This window comes from Schistosoma haematobium, chromosome ZW (assembly GCF_000699445.3).
Source record: "Schistosoma haematobium chromosome ZW, whole genome shotgun sequence".
Lineage (NCBI taxonomy): Eukaryota > Metazoa > Platyhelminthes > Trematoda > Strigeidida > Schistosomatidae > Schistosoma > Schistosoma haematobium.
Window position 1 is genome coordinate 51704469 of NC_067195.1, and position 23181 is coordinate 51727649.

Here is a 23181-nt window from a genome sequence, read left to right on the forward strand (position 1 = left end):
GGCCTATTAACTTGACATCTGCGCCATTAAAAACCATGGAAAACATCATCCACAAATAGCTATTATCATTTTTATTTTCGGAAAGCCTGATTATCCCATCTCAACGTGGGTTTAGGACCAAACGTTTATGCATCACATCACACCTAAAAGGTTTTGATCAATTTGCTCAGATACGACGAGGTGGTCGGTCAATCACAATCCTGCACTACGATTTTAGTAAAGCCTTCGACAGTGTCCAGCACAAACTTCTAAACCTTTCTTCATTTGGCATACGGAATCCCTTCTTATCTTGGCTCAAATCATTTTTTAGCAGAATGTAGCTAAATCATTCGCTTTGGATCTTGATACTATTGGCTTATTATTGTAACCAGTGGTGTCATATAAGGAAGTTTGATTGACTCATTACTCTTTCTCCTTATGATCGATGAAATGTGCTTACTTTTTGAACACGGTAAACCTTTCTTTCTTGCCAATGACCTAAAAGTGGTAATTCATTCTCGTCCCTTACCAAAGAAAGCTATATTCCAGCGGTAATCCATCAAGTTACACGAATGGATCGTGTCGTGGAATCTGCCACTGAATGTTGACAGAAGTGGATTTATTTACACTGGCCACAGCCTTAACCCAAATATGGTTATACAAAATCACAAACTGAGAACTCTCAACACTTTTATGACCTGAGTTTGAGGTATAAAAACAGTTTGAACATTTCCGAGTAAACTGAATCTCAAGTATCCAAATCAGGAAAGCTCATTGCATTCTTAATGATGATTTTCAATAACATCGAATAGATATTATTACCATGTACAAAATGCCTCTTTATTGAATACGGCATTCTAGTTTACAATAATTGCAGGAATGATGACTTGATGGAAATGGAAGGTGTTCAAAAGAGATTCACTAAAGCTATTTTGGGGTATTCCAACCACAAAGAATACCACCAAAAGTGTCAACAAGACAAGTTAGAACTTCTCTGGATCAGGCGTATCAAATTAAATCCTATCTTAATCTGCCGGCTTATAAACGGTATTTTTTAGTTTTCGGCATCTACTCGTTAGCATTCTATGGTATCATTTCAGAACCTACGCAATAAGGAAGATTGCCCTAGAACGTACACAGATGTACGTCAGAATCTTTTCGTTATTCGCTACTCAACTATGCGAAACACTCTCACGGAACCTCCGTTGCAGTAAAGCGATAACACCGTTTAGAAGTCTCCTTGATAATTTTCTTTCCGAGAGTCGATTGCTTCACCTATTGTATATCAATGTAAGCACCATCAGCCGGTAGGTATGAATATAAACAGTCAGTAAATTGCAAATCGGGACACTGAATATAGAGCATATTTCTCACGAATACACTCATGTTTAACGAACTGCTCTTAGCTATTTGTCCAAAATTTTGACGTAAAAGAATTTCAGATAACCATTCATATGTGTTAGTAGTATCGCTAAATTCTATCGCAGTTACGTATTAATGGAGTTGAGAAAATATCCACGTAATTAAATAAACCGTATGAAACTTAAAAAACTCACTATAACACTAGTTGGAATTTCGTCCCATGGTTATGTTTTTGCTTTCAGTAAGCCTACTAATCCGGATGCCATTGGGAATCAACTCATATAGACAGCTTACATACATAAATGTTAACAGACTTTATAATTTAAACCAAAAATAATACCAACACCAACATTTCTACAATACTGATTGTTTTTATATTTCTAAACACAAAATACTTGTACTACACATAAGTTAAGCTATTAACAAACGGCTATTACTAATCGTTTTACTGCGACATATAAAAGTATCTTAATGGTTTGTACAGACAAGGTCCGTCATCTATCTAGTTGATTTTGAAGTAAAGTAGAACATTTGAAACTTTTCTCACCTACTTTGATCTCTTTTACTCATCTTAATACCTGAAGTCTGCTTATGTTCATATTTATAATTATTCTTATTATCATTAAGATTAGTCTCTTGACACATTAGATAGTCTTGTCATCCCTTTTTTTCCTCCTAGACATATTTTATTCCTAAGCATCTAAAGTTTATGACTGAGAACAGAATATCTTAAGTTACGCTTAAATAAATTAACTTCTCAGATTCATTTTATCATCACTGCGTATATGACTCATACATATTGATATTTGATTATCCTTTGCAACTATTTGATACTTTCATAGCACTGCACAGACACTTATTCTACCGTCAAATCTTGCTTCAATAATAATCTTATTTATTTATAATCACTTCCCCTTTTTGTTATTCATTCGGCGATAAATACATAATCGTCTATACTTGTTTTGTGTTCATGAACACATTCACTAAACTATTAACGTATTTCGCGTTTCCTTCATTTCTGTTCCCTTATTTTCTCCATTTCTTTAATATTCTTCTTAAGTGCACAGAACCCGTCTTTTTTATTATGGTGAATATTATGCTAACATCAACGAAAATAGTGTATTATTGCATTTCTGAAGAAACCATTTCCGAAACATTTTTCGTGTCGGATGTTTTGGGGATAAAGAAACTTCAGGGTTTCCTGCAATTTCGGGATTTTCCATACTTATTATGGTACCAGCAATAATCAGGGTTAGCTGTCTTTCAAGATCTAGAGATAGGTCGTTTTCATGAAGTACTCCATTAGGAGTACTTCCTACTTTCGTGAAAAGAATTGTTACTGACCTGAAAAGCTTCAAGAAAACACAAAATTAAGTTTTGATACTGAAAAATGTGGACCAGACTTGTCAACAGATTTTAATCCGACCATTAGTAATCGCAATAAATCTAAAGACTAAGTGGAATTTAACTGTGTATGATAATTAGAAGCATTCGGGTTGACGTGCAAACCAAAAATTACTTGGATAGCTCAATCCACGGCTTGTAGAACCGCATGACGACAAGCGAACACATATTTGGAGTTCGTAATAAGTGCGCAATTAAGTGCGAAGGAATCTTTAGCTAGTATAAACACTAAAGGCGCCGCGGTTTAGATGGGAATCCGAATTTCTGTAATCGACTGCACGTTTTCTCTTTAGGTTTATCATGTATCCTGTTAATACTACAAACTGTTTATTACTGAGACCCCAACCGGTGAGTCATCTAGATCTCGTTAGAGAACCTCGTCTAGACTACGGATGTATACTCAGTGCTATGCAAAAGGGAAGGATGTTGATCTGATAAGTAGATTTCCTGACTAGTTTTCCAAGCGGGATGAATTTTCCACTACTCCCGATGATAGTTTCTGTTTAAACGATCGTGCTGTTATACGTCCTTTGTAACGTGAATCTGTCCTTGGAAATATTCACAGTGGACATTCAGGTGTTAAGATGAAATCCTTGAAGAGGCTCACATGTTGGTGGTCGGAAATAAATGTAGATACATGTCGTATAGCAAACAATTGCGGAAGATGTCATACGCCAAAAAATCACCTTTTGAATTTGACTCCATGGGCAGTATCCTCTGAGGCCTGGTAGAGAATTCACACGGCATACTGGGGTTCATTTTTTGGCAAATACTACGCACTTGTAGTCATTGATTCTTTTCCCAAGTGGCCTGGAGATTTTTCTCGTCTTCACCAAATTCTGACTGAACAATCCAAGCATTAAAGTTTTTAGTTGGATGTCCATATGGTACTAGTGACTGATAATGGCTTTCATTTTACTGCAGATGCGTCACTGTCTAGTTGAATGGTATAGGATTTAAGTATCTGATCACTGCTCCCAGACACCCTTGTTCTAATAGTTAGGGAAGAAGTTTCTTCAGGACATTACTTTGCTAATTATTCCGTTGCTGCTTCCAGATTTAATGACCTGGAGGGGGTAGACGTATTTCTAGTGCAATACAGAAATGCTTAGCATTCTGTGACGAAATATACTCCGTTAAAATGATCAAACGGAAGGACTCTCTATTCAAATGTGAGGTGTTTAGAGTTCACTAAAGTTACTTGGAGTTGTGATCTGCTCAAATACAGCACTATTTACCAGACACAACATTAGATCAGAAGGAATTAGATACAGAGATTTGTGCACCTCCTATCAGTTGTTAAAGAAGTTCTTGACTTGACACGAGGTCCTTTTACGTAGAAAACGTGTACGACCACAAGGCATGAAGTGGTGAACCGTTGAAGAATCCAAGACCTTTTTCAAGGAGGAACATTATGTGGCAGGTTACCACACCAATTTTTGCGTTATCTTCAATGTTTAGTAGGCGACAACACTATGGTTAAGCCAGCCCTAAGCAATGACTGGAGCAGAAACTTCCACCAACGACACAGTGAAGAACCATCAAACGACCTGGTCGTAACCAAACTCGCTGGAGGCATCAAAAGTATCTTTAAGACTGTGACCCAAAAGCACTGGAAATTTTACGTCGAATCAGCTTAATACAGTCCACTATGCACCCGACCTAAATAAAATTTTAAGAATGTGGAAAACGAACAGGTCTTCATAGGCTATTACAACTGTTGAGGGGTCCACAAAGTCGCTTGTTTTACGTTAGAGAGAGGAATTAAAGTATGAATTTTCTAGTGAACATAGGTGCGGTGCTTAGTATCATAACCAGAATAAAATCGGTCTGCGACGACAGGCCGCCCCAGTTACGCTTCACTGTTTATACTAATCCAATTTTTACGTTCACGAAACTTAATTGTGATGATTCTTATATTTTTCGATCTCCATAGTGTATATCCTGTCCACCTTCAGCATCCTAATTTTCCCCTCGGCTGGAGGCTGGTTTGTTCTCTCCCACAGTAGGCTGTTGCTGATGATATTCGATCGACTGAAATTGAGTATCTTGCGTAGACAGTTGCTTATAAATAGCTGATGATGGTTGTAGTAGTTTTCCAAGTTTCAGCTCCGTATAGTGGAAATGTGTTGACGTCTGCATTAAAGATTCTGACAGTTATTTTGAATTCCGTGTTGTCTTCAATTGTAGAAATGCTGCCCTTGCCTTGCCAATCCTTGCCTTTACGTCTGCATCAGATCCACCTCGTTTATCGATGATGCTGACCAGGCACGTGAGTTTCCGCCTGTTCCAGAGCTTCTCTATCAAGTGTGGTTGGGTTGGTTCTCTGTGTGTTGTATTTGAGGATCTTGTTTTTTCTCTTGTAGATGTTGAGGCATACTGATGCAAAGGCTGCCGCTAAACTAGATGTCTTCGTCTGCATTTGCTTGTGTGTATGAGATAGAAGGGCTAGGTCATCTGAGAAGTCCAAATCATCTAGCCGCATCCAAGCTGTTCATTGTATTTCCTGCTTTTGCATTGTTTAGGATTCTGGTTTTCCACGCAGAGCTGATTTTTCCGGTCAAATGATTCAACACAGTTATCAACTCATTAGTAATCGAATCTAGAAATGATAGAATTCAAATCCAAAATTACACAATTTCAAGTTATGCTTATTAGGTCACCTCAATCGCGTATGACAAAAGTAAATGTTATTTTAAAAAACTTTAGATGAAGAAAGTACTCATTTTTACAAGTAACCTAAAAGATTCAGTCGTTGTGAACCACTGAAGCTTGAGGCCAACCAGGAAGATACTCAAAATAAGAAGACAGCAAGAAAAAGTGTAATTATATTTCATGTAAAGATAAATTACTGTAATAAAATATAGTATTAAACAGTCTTTCAAAAGTAGCAACATTTAAATCTGATTCATCCGAACGGAATGATAATCGAGGAACAAAGGGGAATGTATTACAGCATCCCACATTTTATGAACATATGTTATCCTAAATAAAAAATACGTGTTTTATGGGGTAAAGGAAATCAAAACATACCATTTCTTCTCTGTAAAATTAGGCATCATATGCTGTCGAGGAGTAGAGAAAACAGCTTCTTGTAAGATACGGGCTGATGTTAAGTATGTTGGACACCCTAATGGTGAATGTCCTAAGAATGTGTGCAAATGGAGAAATTAAAAAAAAAATTAAAAGTCCAATTTGCACATGCTCAAATTGTACGATAGTTATAATAACTTATTTAGCCAAACTTAAACAACATAAAACCTAGGTTGATTTCGTTAATGCTGGATATTTGAAACTAAACCAATACATCGATAATGGATAACATACCATCAATTCTATTTCTTTTAAAGACTTCTAGCATTATCCGAAACAGATTGAAGTGCGTGTAGTCGAAATTCGGATTGCGAAAGACTTGTATGTACAAAAACCAAATAAACTTCGTTTATTATTAAAATTTTCCATAAACTGCTAAGAGTCGCCCAAAATCCACTGAGCATGTCCCCAGAAGCGGGAAAAGGACTAAAATTATTTCGCCCAATCAACTTTGCGGAAAAACTAAGGATATGTCAAAATTTGATTGCATAATTACCCGTTTCGCTAATAATTTTAATGTATTACCAGAAGTTCCTAATAGATCAACGCTACCCGTAAACCTACAAATAAATTTGTTTTCTATACATAAATTAATCTAGAAGTAAAGTTTCTATTCTGACTTCTCCCCTTTTCTATACCCTAAGGGACTCAAGTCTAGGAGTATCTGAGGAACCTAGAAAGAGGATAGGATATTAGCACCAAGCGTTTGAGTAGTAGACAAATTATTTATGATATTTAATTTGAATAAGAACTTGAAAATCTATAAGAAGGTGCAACAATTTCGCAGAATAGGGATACATATTTGTAACCCAGTTATCTCACTACTCACTTTTAGTGCATAATACAAAACCTCCTACTGATAATAATCAACATATGTTCACTAGTGACTGGCTTCAAGATGTATATCCTGGAGTTCTAGTGAGAAGCAGTGACCAGTGGAGTTTAACCGGGTCAGTTGTGAAATAGTAACTTACTAATGACAATGGTGGATATGTCGCTCAACTTCGTGGATTAGTTGAAGTTAGACATTGACACCGTTGAGTACCGGCTCAGTGGTCTATTGGTTAAATGCTTGAGCGCGAGACCAGCAGGTCCTGGGTCCGGATCCCGCAAGGCGGTGTCGTGGATGCATATCGCTGAGGAGTCCCACAATAGGACGAAACGGCCATCCAGTGCTTCCAGGTTTTCCATGGTGGTCTAGTTTCAATTGACTCATGATCTCAACTATTGAAAATCATAATACTCAATATTAGAATATGCTTAATAGACTTTTAGATACATTAGCGATACACCTCCTAGTTAATATGTTGATGTGACGGCAAAATAAACTTGTACTCCTATACGGAATACAACGACACAATGACACGAGATTGAATAACAGACTGGGAAAACTAGATTAGGTGACACGTAGATAAGAAACTCTAGCCAACAATTAAGAACCAGATTATAGGCCAGTTTTGTTAGGACATATACAAGGAGTCTACACACAGTAGGACTAATAGTAAGAAATATATTTCAATATTTATAATGTCCCATACATTTAGCATATCTAGATGTCCATCGTCGTTCGCTAATCAATCACAGCTTGCTTGACATACCACCCGTATTATGATGATCGTGAAAATAAGAGTGCTTATCAAATGCGTTTCTAGTTAGTTGGAAAATTTCGAATACACTACACCGGAAACAGAAATCTGACATGCAATATCAACGAAATTTGTCATAGTAACTCAGAAGATTTCGATCTAAACTCTTAAAAAACAATCTAGATAAGCTGAATGCAAAAAAAAACACAGCGGAAGCACTTAGGATGGAGTCTAATCACGTGGGTTATTTATTAAACTAAGCAAAACATTTAACACTCAGTTAACTGACATTTTGAACTAGAGAAAACTTATAAAAAATCTTCCTTAACAGTAATGAATGCTTTTTATTGATTTTCTTTAATCATATAATGCAAACCTTTATGGATAACCTAAAGCTTAAGAACTAATGCCATAAGGATGAGTATAAGAAAACATAGGATGCAAACTAAAGTTCCATTTGTATGACGGCTACTGATACTATCTAGCTGCTCAAACTGAAGCATTCGAAATGACATTCAGCCGTCTAAAATTGATTGCTTAAAACCATACGTCAATGTTTGATTGGAATAAGGTAAAACCGGGTCTGGATTTGTAAACCCATAGCATATATATATATATATATATATATATATATATATATATATATATATATATATTACACCGCACATGTTTCCATTTCGACAATGAATTTTTTTAGTACTACTAACCTTCATCGTCAACTTCTGGTATCAAGAATAATCTTGGTTGATCTAATCGCTTTTGAACATCGAAAAAGTTACATCTAGTAGTCTGTACATCATGATACATTTGAACAAGACTGGCATTCAACTTCTCACCATTAATACCAGGTATATGTAGTAAATCATTATCAGGGAGCTGACCTTCGACGGGTAATATTCCTGATCGTTTCTCTACAATCTTCTTGTGATGGTCTACACCAGCGGATAAGTTAGTGTGTTTTAAAACAGAATTGAGTTCATCTTCTACATTATGCAAAACATTGCAACACTGCGATACTATCTCTGATTCCGATAAGCCAAATTTTTTAACACAATTATTACTATTATTGTTACTGTTATCCAAGGGAATGTACCTACAAAATTGTGAAATGCGGAAAAAATTTAAAAAAAAGCAAAAGCGACATTTGCGAAATACAATTAATACATTGTACATATTTGCTTGCTCTTCAGCTGCACACAAGATAATTAGTTTAAAAGGTTTATTTATTTAAACACATAAACATTGGTACAAGGAGGAACTAAATAGATATGCGCCACAAAAACCATTCGATTTGTGTGAGGGCTGGGATACTGCCCAGGTGCCCAACCCAAAGCAGATGGTTTTCTTCGTGAGCTACATCCAACAACAGGCTGATACTCCATTTGTTTCCTTAGGATTCTGGAGCCCACATTCGCTTTTTGTCCCCTCGATTTCGTAAACAACAACCCTACTACGATAAAACAGTGAGCAGAACTTCCCTGGCAGGGGTTGTATGCACGTGGCTATGTGAGAGCGATTCGATGAGAGCTTACTCTCTCAGTCCTGCTAACTAGAGGGAGAAGATTCGGTTCAGATAACAGAAAAATATACTCCACAAGCACCCAGAAGCAGGAACGGCAACAAGCACACAGCTCAAGTGTCTATATACAGCATAAAAATGTCTTTAGGGAAACATCACAAAATAGCATATTAAAAAAGGAAAACGAATCAATGGCATTTATGGTCAGAATCTAAAAAAAACGGACGATATTAAAGTTCGATACGATTCTAGAACATACCACTATTATTTTGAATTATCCTCTTTGTTTATTTGGTGAGGATAAGGTTGATTTTCAAACAAAAAGGATCTGATGATATCTTATAATAGTAACTCGATGAACAGCCATTAATTGACGACTAGGAAGAAAAAACTATGTAGTAAAAGTTACATAGTCTAGTACATAATCTATCAATTACATGACTGTAGTATGTTATCAGTCATAAAATGTCAATAAAGATCTCTTCTATACGGTGGGAATTATTTTTATACTGTTAGTGTTAGACAAAACAAAGCGAATACTAAACAACTAGCAAAAATGTTTTTTATTCAGCATATAAGGGAAAAAGCCCAAATGATTAAGATTATATAAATTAATCTGAGATAAACTAACCCATCAGGTTTTTCACCAGAAAAAGGTTTTGATTTTTCTTGAATTGTATTTAATGAAGTTAAACAGTGGGTTGGATCTTGAAAATAATGTAAAATAATAATAAACATAAATCGTACTTGTTTTTTTCCAATTGAAATGAAGCGTTTTTAGTGAAAAACGATGAACATGTTACCACGCAGCAGTACAGGTGTCAGTATCTGTCATACATTATAAGTAAAAACTTAAATCTTTGGTAAAAATAATTATGCTTTAGTTGTGAAATGAATTAATGAACCTATGACTAATACTATTTGAAAATGAAGTTGTCAAAAATGGTGTTTCTAGACGAAGATGAAACTACAGACATTTTCCCTATTAAATAACATTCCCTGCTAGTTTTAAACGGACAAAGTTATATTACTACCAACGCCTCTCAACAAATCAGACTATATTTCAAGAACATGGACAAATTAGAAAGTACAGAAGTTTTTCGTACTATATTTGGTAGTGAACTTACTATGAATGTATCTTATTTACTGAGTACCGACTCGTATATTCGACTTTAAAATAAACTCGATATTAGAACTTGTAATACAACTACTCGGTTGATCAATTCAAAATGGGCGGAGCGGGATTCCAACCTACAGACTGGTGGTTTAAACATGAACACCAAACCACCATAATCCACCTATCTACTTTGGAATGAAAAACCATATTAAAAATTCTGTGTAACCTGGATTTACTGTTAATTTGATTGATGTTGAACTAGTGTTACTAAGTTGTTTTGATATTAAAGACAATATTAGTAGGACAATAACTTCCAAGTTGACTATTTCTCTATGGTGAATAAATATTGAAAGTGTAAGTTGTCATTCTTAAAGTTAATATTCTTGAGATGGTTTGGATACATTTTTTTAAAAAACCATAGCTACCAACGCTGTTCCCTAATGGTCACTTTGTCTCATCATTACATTTTATTATAGCCTTGAAAAAATTGTGTGAATTAGTTCCATGTGTACTAATTAGAACATAGATTTCTGGGAAAGTTTAATATGTTGACCAATATCAATCGAACGCTATAAGAAGTTCGACTGTATTGAACATATATCCTAGTTTAAATACTGATGGTAAGTTTTGAAAAGACGGTCACATCATAATGAAACATTTTTTAAGAACTAGCGTAAGATTCCTCTGAAAAATCGTATGTGGTGGACGCTACACTCAAGATTACATGTAATTAATGTTTAGCGGGACGTGGAGTCAAAGTTATCACAATCGTCAGACTGAGAGAAGAGTTCCAATACATCAAAAGCATGACGTAGGAATAACACCTAATGATCAGACGAGAAAACGGTTTAGACCGCAGAACACACCACAAGATGCAAATGAATGATCGAGGCTATGTATACATAATATATAAACCCTTTGTAATTTCTATCTAAAATTAATCCTGTTACCGATTGTTTTGTTCTACAATATTTTTCACCACATGAATGAATGTTAGATTAAATAGTTCGTGCTGGTTCCTTGAAATGAGTACAATCACACCTTTGTTTTGAAGTAAATATGGTTATTAACCACTGTATGAAAAGTCTAATTTAACTCGTTCAACAAACACAGGTTCAAGTATACAACTTTAAATCACACTGCTTGTGTAGAAGTTAGATATAATAGTCAATTACCCAAAGTGAACCTGTAATCTACTTGTTCAAAGCTAGATATTTCAGCCCCTAAACTACTGTTCTATAAAAAATACAGATATCAACATCGAGTGTATTAGATAAAAATATTTACCTAGGGACTATCAGACACAATATAAGATCATTATTTAAACACATAAACATTGGCACAAAGAGGCACTAAAATGCATATGCATTACACAATTTCTTGACGGTCGGGATACTACACGGTTACCCGAACCGAGGCAGGTGAATTTTCTAAGGAGACCATCCCACGAGTCTTTGACCTGGAGGTCCGAACCACAGGGTAGTGAAGGAATGTTAGAAGATGATGTCCCTCGATGAACTCCTTCGATTTAAGTTTTATCACGTCTATAATTCCCATGACAAGTAACTGCACTAAACTCCTACAGTAAGTTTAGGTTGCAAGAAAACTAGAAACATGTGTAGTTTAATAAAAAAAAAACGACTGAAAACTATTAATCAGAAAGAACATTAAGTATAAACTTACTAGGTTTTGACTCATTATCAACTTCTACTGAAGTCAACGTTTCTGCGCTGATATTCGAAGGCTTTTGTGATGATGCAAGTCCTTTGTCTGATGAAACTGAGGACGGTTCGGAAAGTCCTGATGGAGTAGGTAAGACAGAATTTTCCTGAGTATCAAGAAAACCTGGATAATTTTGCGCGGTAAAATTGTCAGGGACTAAACGATTTTCTGAACTGTTTTTAGTTAGCTTTACGTCAGTAGTGTTTCGATTTATTTCAGTAGGAGTATCATTTTGTGCAGAGTTTTGACGTGCAGTTGTAGGTTGATCACGATTTCGTGACTGAAGGTGAGCGGATAAAATTCTTGGACCAACAGTAACAAGTGATACTAACCTTCTGTACTCTGGGTACATAAGTGGTAGTATTTTATTCCTATACCTATCTAATTTTTCACACACAACCGGGTCAAGAAATGCAGCTGCTGGGGCCTGATTATATACATGAATTAATGAGGCTGAATAATCAGTTAAATCTGTTCAATAAAAAGAAATACATCAAGGAGAAGTAGATTAATATAGCTGCAAATGAGTTGATGTGAATGAAAGATCATGATAGATCTTATATGATTGATAGAATTAAAATCGAGCAAACATCTTTGAAACCAGACTGATTTTTATGAATGATAAAATTTTTCGATTAAGGTAATCAAAATTTCATTGCCTACAACTGTGATAATTCTAAGAGACTGTCTTAGCTTTATTAACTTCATCCATAAAGAATAATTTACCTGCATAAACTTAATAGAAGGAAAGTTTCAGTTTATAACATATATAACAAATATAAATTGAAGTTGAAAAATTGAACTTAATGTAAGTTGTTAACATTTTCAGGAATGTTTTCTTTAAGATTTCTCTCTAAAATTAAATTTCTATAAACAAACAAAATCATTCAGTTTTCAGACAACACATAAATATTGGTACAAAGTGGCATCAAATACATATATGCCACACAATAATAATGAGAATGTGAAGAGATAAAGAAAGTAAGGTGCATGTAAGGACAAAGAAGTACAACAATGAACAGAAATGACTGTATGATAGTGAAATAATAATAATGGTAGAGACAGTTCAATTCGCAAAATTACAGCGTCAGAGAATCCTTCCAATTAAAGAAGTTACGCCCTTTTTTTAATAAAGCAAAACAAAGTTACACCAGGATTGCCACTGCCTTCTATTCTGAGCCATATCTGATAACGCCTCTAGCCACTGTTTTGCACTATCTCTAGGACCCCAACAACACAATGTCTTAAACCATTGTAATATATTATGTTATTTAAAACAGGAATGTATATAATACAACATTCAACAATTTTAAATAGGTGAACAAAATCTAATGGTATCATATAATGATGTCAGAATAGATCTAAGTAAGATTAGTTATAGATTTATATTTTTTTTAAATACAAAAGCAGCTATTAAAATTGAATAAAAGTCCTTTATTATAATTATTACTGGATTTAAACATGTATGGTTGACATACAAAAACAAAATATTCTCTTTTTTTGGCTGAATATTTATCAAAATATAAATAATAGTTTTAAATTCCCACTATATTTATATATTCTTAGTTAGAATTAATTAGAGATTTCAACTTATAAAGTTTGTTATATCAGGATATGAGAATCACTTTCACAAGTAAATTATCAAATCGTCAACATCAGTAATAACTAATATTTATTTAAATACATAGTTTATTATTGCGAAAAGAATAAATTGCAAAATATGTATACACATTAACTTACTTATTAGTCGATTGATTGCATTTGTAACGTCTTTAGACTCAGCTTCAGTAGAATGAAGATATTGTCCAAGAATGTTATTTGATGTAGAATAATTCCCAATAAATTGTTGTTGTTCAGACAAAGATAAAATGTCAACATCTTCAACTTCTAAACTTTTATTATCTTTGTTGATAATAGATGGATTAGTTTTATTTACATTAGAAATTTGTAAACCTTGTACACTAGTTGTCAATTTTTTTATATCTGTACAATTCTTATTATTATCTGATGACTTGTTATGTATATCAGAATGTTGACGACCACGTAGTGCATGGATTGGCATGGCATTCGGTGTAAAAACAGTTGGTTTAAGACTTATTGCTCTATCGATAAGCCGGTGTAACTGAGTTGAAGCAGTAGTTAAATTATCACTGACAACAAGTACAACATGGCATACATTTATTAAAAAGGCGACAATCTAAAATTTAAAACAAAAATACATCAAACAAACAAAATTATTATGCCATTTAGACTTGGTAGCGTATTGATTTACTCATAAGATAGTCAAAGACTACGAATTAATCATATAGTGGAAACATGTTTCATGTACATAATGTATACACAAATATGTTGATACACCGAATAAATTTCATAAAGGCGAGTATAACACATATTGTCATAAGAAACACTCATTAAATTAATGATCATATGGCAAAACTAACATTATTGTTAAATAATATTTTTATCAAGCTGAATTGAGCTAATAATTATAGTAACCGTATCATAAGACGGTTCATAGATTTGTTCATGTATACTGAACACATCAATGAGAAAGTAAATAATAGTTTGAAAAGATTGATATATAACTAGTAAACCAATTCCCATTTCAAATGATAAAGATTTTAAGATAAGTCATCTTTTGTAAATGTTAGAAGTTATCTATTGATTTATTTACTCAGTTGAACCGCTTCAGAAGTACCCATTGATACAGATAGTATTTATTATAGAAAAAGTAAAAAAGACATGGACTAAATAGTAAGTTTTGTTAGTCTTAAATGGAAAAATTATGCTGACACATGTATAAATCTGGTAACTATTCACAAGATATTTTTGCTGGCTCAGCAAATTAGTGGATAAACATGAAATTCATTACAAAAAGAAATATTATCAAAGCGTGACATGCGAAGAGGACGCAAACAAATTGAAAAAGAGGCGGAAAACTGCGAAAAAAAACTGGAGCCATAAAACAATAACAGAAATATACCTAATTCGTTAAATGATGTATCATGTCTAAGAGCATATATTATATCCTCAGGTCTATAAAATCTTAGATGACAAATAAGAAACTCCCACTTTTTAGGCCGACTGCGTTTTAGATACGAACTTCAAGACAGTCCTCTGATGTAATAACGGTTTTTTTTAGTCGTAAAGTGCTCGCAGTTTTATTGGCGGAAATGAAAAACGGGCATTTATACTGAAAATTAAATGCATTTAAATATTATTATCGTTGGTTATATGACACACTGCTTGTGTTTAACTAAACAGTCAATCAACGGAAACTTTTACACACCTATAGTAATGCATATCCACCAATTAGTTCCAAATATAAAGAGAAGCATGATAACAGCATGGTATTGTCCACTTTACTCCTCTACGAAAGACCGGGTATTTCCGTACAAAGAAATATATTTAGAAAAGAAATTAGATTAATGACATTCTAACTGCCCCCAAATGCCCTGGTATGGCCGAGAGTGAGGTGGGCCCGCCCTCCCTCTCGAAATGCTCTCACACGGCCACGCTTATACAGTCTCTGCCAGGGAAGTCCTACTCACTACCTTCTCATGGCGGGGGTGTTGTTTACGAAATTGAGAGGACGAAAAGCGAATGTCCGGCGCTTTAACCGGATTCCAAACCAATGGTGCACATGGGCTCCAGTATCCTGAAGGAACAAATGGCGTATGAACCGATCGTTGGTCACCGGCTACCATGGGACTGCATCTCCTCACGATGCTCCACTGCCTCGTGGGTCAGACTTTTAGATCAAAAGCTCGGGGTGTGGCCCCCTAAGAAAACCACCTGTTTCGGTTTGAGCACCCGAGCAGTATCACAGCCCTCACACAAATCGAATGATTTATGTGGCTCATATCTATTTGGTGCCTCATTGTACCAATATCTATGTGTTAAAATAAATAAATAAATAAAACACATCAACTGGATAGATATATTAAAATGAAGTCTAATGCCAGTGAATAACATGTTACGTCAACCAACCCTATAATGATGCAGTAAATCAAAGATAAGTTATGAATGATGGGTACAACAGCTTGTGAATGACACTCTGATTGCTCCTGTGTATCTAGTCTCATAAGTCATACCCGAAATAGGCTCATCCCATACACAATCCGATTGACATTATCAGCATATACAATAAACGTTTGCCCACTGCTCCGTTCATATACGTTTTTACCAATCCCCTTCAATGACATATTCTTAGCTGCACATTCCTTAATTTACATAACATTCTTATTATTACCATGATTACTATCAATAATATCATCAAAATATCTAGGACATGATATCTATTTTATTTCATATTGCCGTTTAGCAATTTAGACACAACTGATGGGAAATATACTACTTTCAACTTTTAAGATAGAACAAATTAACCATAGTTTTCATATGTATGCCAAGACAGACCATATAGTGTAAAATAAAATTTACGGATTTATAAGTGAAGGGATTCAAGAGAAGTTTATTTAAAACGACTGTTTGCTCAAATATTCTCTACTTTTAAGTATTCTATGGGGACGCTAATTTGCTAACGAACAAAAACTTTGAAATGACAACCGTTCTATGAAAATGAAATGCACAAAAGAACAAATATTTACAGATAGCCGCTAAACTTTTTGGTGGAGTTTTGTTCTCTGAGCTGGATGGTTTGGTCGTGGAGCTCGGTCTTGAGGTCTACAGGACAAGCTGTGAGTCATATGTGGAGAAATTCGAACACTTCACACCTACCTGAAGTTTGCGCTGATGTCGTCCAGAAATAACGATGAGAGCTCAACGGCCAAACTACCCAGCTCAGAGAACAAAACTCCATCAAAACCATCCACCTGAGCTACAGATCTTTTCCACCTCAAATTATCGTACATTTGCATAGACCAACTTCCCGACCGTTGTTGCTACCTTGACGTGGTGGTCGAATGGTGAACGGTAAGACTAAAAGCAGCAACTCAAGGTCTGAGGGCGAAGTCGTACTGCTGACTGTAGAGAGGTGTGACAGCAGTAAGGTGTTTCCTTCAGACAACCAACATGACAGCGATGCTGCCTTTCCACAAGGGGGGGGTTAGAAAAGGTCGACCCTAAAAATGCACACCTCACCTTACCTCACGGATTTCCGTCTCCGGCGGTAAGGCCCTTTTGAAGAACGGAGCTAACACGTCAAAAACCTCCCACGAAAAGGCCGTGCGCGACCGACCTCAAGCAGTTGTCCCTTGGGCACTGCGGTCACGCTCTCAGGTCACTGAGACCGCCTCTAATCCAATTTCCTTTTCAGGTACCTCCAGAAGAACCCTTCCTCGGTGTGGGCAACCGGGAAGTGATAACCGCCCTCATAACTCTAACAGCACCCAAGATAGACCAACTTAATTAGAAAAGGAACCCTTTTCGATAAGTAAATTGTTTTACGAGTCAATAGTTATATTTAAGTTGATTTATATAAATTTAACTGACCTGCATAGAAGCCATTTCAGCCCAAATATCCATGTTCCAATTACCAGGACCTGTAAGAGACGAGAGCCCTGGATGAGTACTCGAGGACGAAGATGTTATATTACCAGTAGCAACCAAGTGAGTGTGATAGTTGGTGAGTGCAAATGAAAGAAGAGGCTAACAAAAAAGAACATTATAAAAGAAATACAGTTAAGAATAACAATCTCTAAGTTATAATGAGTAGATTATAACATATCTATCATAAAAGTTTGATATTTTATCTTATTACCATAGGAAGGAGGAGAATACATTATTTCATGGTTTGATTCTCTTATCAGTGTGCTGCACACTTGTTTTTTGGTACCCACATGTGCCATTATTTGTGCATTGAATACATCAGATAAATAATCACTCCCAGCTTTACAGTAGCAAATGCATTAATTACTGAAAATATATGGGTGTCCAAGAGGAAATATGAGTAGCGCAATTTAGTACAAAAACCGTGCATTAACAAATATTTGAACCACTGAGATATTTAGTTTGACAGAAAACGACCACTACTTTCGTACTAGCGTCATATTTTGATTAGTTAGTCACTAAACAGCAATTTAAAAATGCGTAAGGACCGAGAAGCCTGGTGGTCGATACGTGCTAACGAGCTGGAAGCAGCAGCTGCATCTGGTAACTACCGGAAGCTCTTCATGCTCATCCGAGCCACTGGCAGCAAGAAGTCTGGTGTGAGTGAAACAATCTGCGAGGATGATGGGATGCCAATCACTAACATCCATCGACGTCTTGGACGATGGGCAGAATTTTTCGAAGGGCAGTTCAACTGGCCTGCTGCTCCGGCAACATCGGTCAGACTGTCCTGCCCTCCATGGCCGGTGACGACTGATCCACCAAATGAGGAGGAAGTCCGCAAGGAACTCCAACTCTTGAAGCGTTACAAATCACCTGGCCCAGATGACTTACCTCCGGCTCTTTTTAAAGATGGTGGTGACTTTCCAGCTAAGGAACTGACAACGTTGTTTACAAAGGTCTGGGAAATAGAGAGTGTACCAACGTCATGGAATGAGTTGATAGTTGTCCCTATCTTTAAAAGGGTTCACGTCGTTCCTGTAACAACTATCGGGGGATAAGTCTACTTCCGATTGCGTCCAAGCTATTGGCTTCCGTCATACTTCGTAGGTTGTTCAAAACCCGAGAAAGATTGACTCGCGAGGAGCAGGCTGGGTTTCGTTCTGGTCGAGGATGTATTGATCATATCTTCACCCTCCGCCAAATGTTAGAATACCGCCATACTTATCAAAGGCCAACAATCGTAGTGTTTCTTGACATCAGGGCTGCCTTCGATTCGTTGGATAGGACTGTTCTCTGGGATTGTCTATTGAAGAAGGGTGTGCCTGAGAAGTTTATTAACATCCTAAAAGCCCTATATACAAACACCTCAGGCAGAGTGAGGGCATACAACCACCTCTCTCCATTGTTCCATTCGAGCAGTGGGGTTAGGCAGGGTTTCCCAATCTCACCATTCCTCTTCAACTTTGCCATCGATGACATTCTGGAAACAGCTCTGATGAATGTAAGTAATGGTGGTGTGGATCTGTTGCCTGGAGAAAGACTTCTCGACCTTGAGTATGCGGACGATATTGTCTTACTGTGCGATAATGCCCAAGGCATGCAATCCGCACTTAATCAGTTGGCAATCAGTGTCCGTAGGTATGGTATGTGCTTTGCACCTTCGAAGTGCAAAGCACTTCTACAAGACTGGCAGGATTCCAATCCTGTACTCACCCTGGATGGTGAGCAGATAGACGTAGTCGAGAAGTTCGTGTATCTGGGTAGCTGCATAAGTGCTGGTGGGGTGTGAGTGATGAGATCAATGCACGAATAGTGAAAGCCAGAGCGGCTTATGCCAATCTGGGCCACCTTTGGCGCCTTCGTGATGTTAGTCTGGCTGTAAAAGGCCGGATCTACAACGCGTCGGTGAGAGTAGTTTTGCTCTATGCTTGTGAAACCTGGTCTCTCCGAGTTGAGGACGTTAGACGACTCTCTGTATTCGATCATCGCTGTCTCCGAAGGATTGCTGACATTCAGTGGCAACACCATGTCAGTAATGCAGAGATTCGGCATCGTGTGTTCGGGCACAGAGATGATAATTCAATTGGTGTTACCATCTTGAAACACCGACTTCGGTGGCTTGGACATGTTCTCCGAATGTCGTCCCAGAGAATTCCACGTCGTGCATTATTTGCCGACTCTGGGACTGGTTGGAAGAAGCGGAGAGGTGGTCAGTGCATGACATGGTGTCGTGGTATGAAAGAAAGCTGCAAAGGACTGGCTTGTGTTGGTCCTTCACGACTCCTGGTTGGGGTCTGAGAGATGGTGCTACACAGTGGCTAGAGACGTTATCAGATATGGCTCAGAATAGAAGCCAGTGTTGATCCTGCTGTAACCTTCTTTTACTTTCTCCATAAAAAGTGGTTGTGTCTCCTTTACCTGAAAGATTTCTTCTGATTGTACCTTTTCGTTCCGTCGTTACTACCACACTACCTTACTCCAATCTCTTCGTCATTGTTCTCTTTTTCTTTTGCGCTCCTTAGTTTTTTTTCTACTTCTCTTCGAATTCTCATTGTTTTGTGTGGCGCATATATATTGGCGCTCTCTTGTACCAATATTCATGTGTTCAAATAAATAATAAATAATTTAAAAATGCAATAAAGAGAAGCGACTAAATCAAACACCAAGATTTATACATATAACGAAAACACAAATACAGATCACAGCCTATACATTCAACTTAAACAGAAAAGTTACTTGGGCATCCAGAAGAATTACACGATCTTGTGTAATATATAAGTTAATACCAGCAGTAGACGGGCTGTTAGTTACTACATCCTTGAGAGTTTGAATATTAAAAGGACCATCAAAAACTCCACAACCGTCAGAAATGCAATTCGCCAAAATATTTAACACAGACGATTTACCTGAACCCTAAATTCACGAGAGAAAATCAAAATATCTCTGGTTACCTGTAAACCAATGGCGCCAACAACAAGAAATCCTGAATTGTCAACAAAAAGGTCTTGAACTGTTGCAAGATTAACGAACCTTAGTTGTTCATCGATGAGTTTGATGGGTACTTGCATGGGATCATCACAGAGGGTGTACAGTTCATCGGGTTTACTTTCTCCATCGATTAGCTCTTCTTCATCCAATGGAGTAGAGAAGAATTCGATTACACTTTTTATTCTTTCTTTCTAATAATGAAGGATATGTGAGCTAACACAACGCACCTCCATTCCAACGACGAAATAAGGGACTGATTAATGCACTTAGTAACTTTTTGCTGAAATGTCAGATAGTAGTTATTAAGGATCTAGCGATATCACTGAATGTTCCAGATATTAGATAAGGATTTTCTAAACAATGTAAGAGACTATATAAATACGGTTAGAGACAAACGATAGTTTCGACAGGATAGCTTTACTGTTGTGAGTTCGACAATGACTAGGAAAACTAAACTGAAGATTTCATCATATAACTCAACGACTAGGTTCGAGTTTCTGTACTTAGCTTGAGTGACAATGGGAAGTAATGACATTAACCAGTTTCTAAATTCAAAGTGCATCAAGGTCCGAAGACAATACCCGATAACTGATGTACAGGCAAACAATTCACACAATCAGCCGAATCTCTTAGGTTAGAACGGGATTTCGAAAAAGTAAACCACTGGCCCAGAATATGTTAAGAGGGATGACCATATAGTTTGATATGAGTAATGGGACGAAAAAAGTCCCAGTATTACGTAAGGTGAAAAACAGTTCAGCGTAACCAGTTCCGAACCTTGACCAATCATATTGATATTGTATTTCCTAGGGATAATTCAATCACAGAAAAGTATACTTAACTACGAGCTCCTAGTCAGTTAATAAAAGTTGATGACCTTCTACCTTCAGTTATCTGTAGGTAGGATAATTAGCGATTGAAAATGAAAAACCCACGTCTACTAAGGTCATGTACCACTCACTCTGAGCCCTTGACCACTTTAACGTGAAATCACCTACATCTGAATAAGGATAAGGACTAACATATCTCGTTGATTTGTGCAGTGTGAAGAGAATATGAATGCCCAATTATAATTGGGCGTTCAAGAAAAAAACATTCCGAACCTGACACACATAAAAAACACAAACGACACTAAGATCGTTAAAAATAGAAGGCATGGTATTGACGACATAAATTACATGGTCTAAGGCCTCTGATTTTCAAGTAGGAATAACTGCCATATGCGTATGACTTTGATAAGACAAATTTATTACCCAGGGTTTCGGAACTTCATAGTTGTTGGAATTTGAAGGATTTATTATGAACGATCAGATGTCTGATCGTCTGTGACCGTCACTTTCTTGTACTTTGGAGATCCTAAACGAAAACTGAAATTCTGTGAGTTAATTTTGTTTTTTTAACCTAAAAGTCACTCATTAATTCGCCGTAGGTTATGATTTGAGTGTTTCAAAACAGTGGAAAGAGTGTACCACAAGTGACGTTTGAAATAAATAAAGACAAAGACAGAATAACACTCTCAATATTTGAAATACTTACAGAATACGACTTGTGAGGCGAACACCGACTGCATTGTAACGCAGTATACGAAAAAGCGCGTTTAGAACCTCAATACACTCTCTGTTGAGAAAAAAATAATCTAGCCTCCAGCGTGCTAGATGTCGTTTTACGAGCATTTAATCGATGAGATTGAAGATAGATAGTTTCATAAAGAGCAGAGAAGCAAGAAATCTGTCCAGCATGAATGACAAACGTGACTAAGAAACTTTAAACTTAGGGACAGATACTATGGTTAGTTCGTCTCTATAAGCTCTGAAATATCCGAGCACACTGGCTGTAAGGTTAGGAAGGCGAACAAAGCGTTGAAAGATGGAGATAGGTCAACTTACGATATTCTTAGAGAAATCTAAAGAAGTTGTACTCTCATGTACATAGAAGAATATTTGTAATGGAATAACATATTTTCTATTTTAGGGAAATCCACTGTGATTGACAAATAATGGTCTCGATAAAACCGTAGCTTGATCAAGGCTCTTTTTACTGATAAAGATGAAAAGATGTAGACACATTCCAAAAAAGGCACGTTTTGGCGAATGAAGCCGAAGAAGGTAAATAGTTCTGTAAAGTTTCGACATTTGATGCTAACCTCACTAGTTTAATAGATACATCCAGCTGAAGATGCCTGGTCACCAGATCACGGAGTTTGGAAGACAATCGACTCCTAGAGAGCTATGTGACCTAAGCTGACTGGTTGTTGAGAAAGATGCGTACATCGTCAGGCGAATGCTTGGCCAAGAAATTTCAGCATGTCCCATAAAACTAGTGAGATTGATTCCAGTAAGCAAGAACTAAAGAACTAGTGATATTTGGGATCTATTTGCTCTTACAAAATGCTATTCTCACTCACATGAATGGGAAAATATACCTTTAGAAGACTTTCATGCTTGAACAAACTCTTCATTAGAAGAGACTCAGTCACTTCAAAATACATGAATATCCTAGTAAACGTAATCTTGCTAGATCTAAATAGAAGCTCCGACAAAGTCTTTTTCTCAGGTCTCGGATTGAAATCGGAATGCTGTCGAATCAGTTAAGTAGTTGGTGATTGAACATTTGACTTTCTCACTTATAGGTTACAGAAAAGGATAGAACAGTGCCTAAACAACACGAAAATGTGGGAAAATGAACTTACTGAAGAAAAAATCCCAGAAATCTTCCCATTTTACTTTACGTAAATAAAATATCAAGTGTTTCACAGTCATGTGTCTTACTGTTTCCCTGTGAAGATATCAAAATATTGAGAAGCACATAATACGTGTCTAATAAAATAGTATAAGGCAAGATTTAAGTTAACTGGAGGGAGAGACGGGTTGTTGGTCATTCGGCATAAATTCTATCAAGAG

General features: G+C 36.5%; 1 protein-coding gene across 1 annotated transcript; it reads right to left on the reverse strand.

Moving 5' to 3' along the window:
- Positions 1-3772: 3772 nt before the first annotated feature.
- SMG9 (smg-9, nonsense mediated mRNA decay factor) lies at positions 3773-21874 on the reverse strand. Its single transcript, XM_051211691.1, has 11 exons — positions 21818-21874; positions 20509-20634; positions 20245-20472; positions 20030-20206; positions 17234-17389; positions 13523-13979; positions 11744-12253; positions 9575-9650; positions 8132-8517; positions 5779-5890; positions 3773-5730 (listed from the first exon to the last, which is right to left on the reverse strand). Exons 2-11 carry the CDS (start codon positions 20512-20514, stop codon positions 5643-5645), a joined length of 2196 nt encoding a protein of 731 aa, XP_051071779.1. The 5' UTR covers positions 20515-20634; positions 21818-21874; the 3' UTR covers positions 3773-5642.
- Between the last annotated feature and the right edge of the window lie 1307 nt (positions 21875-23181).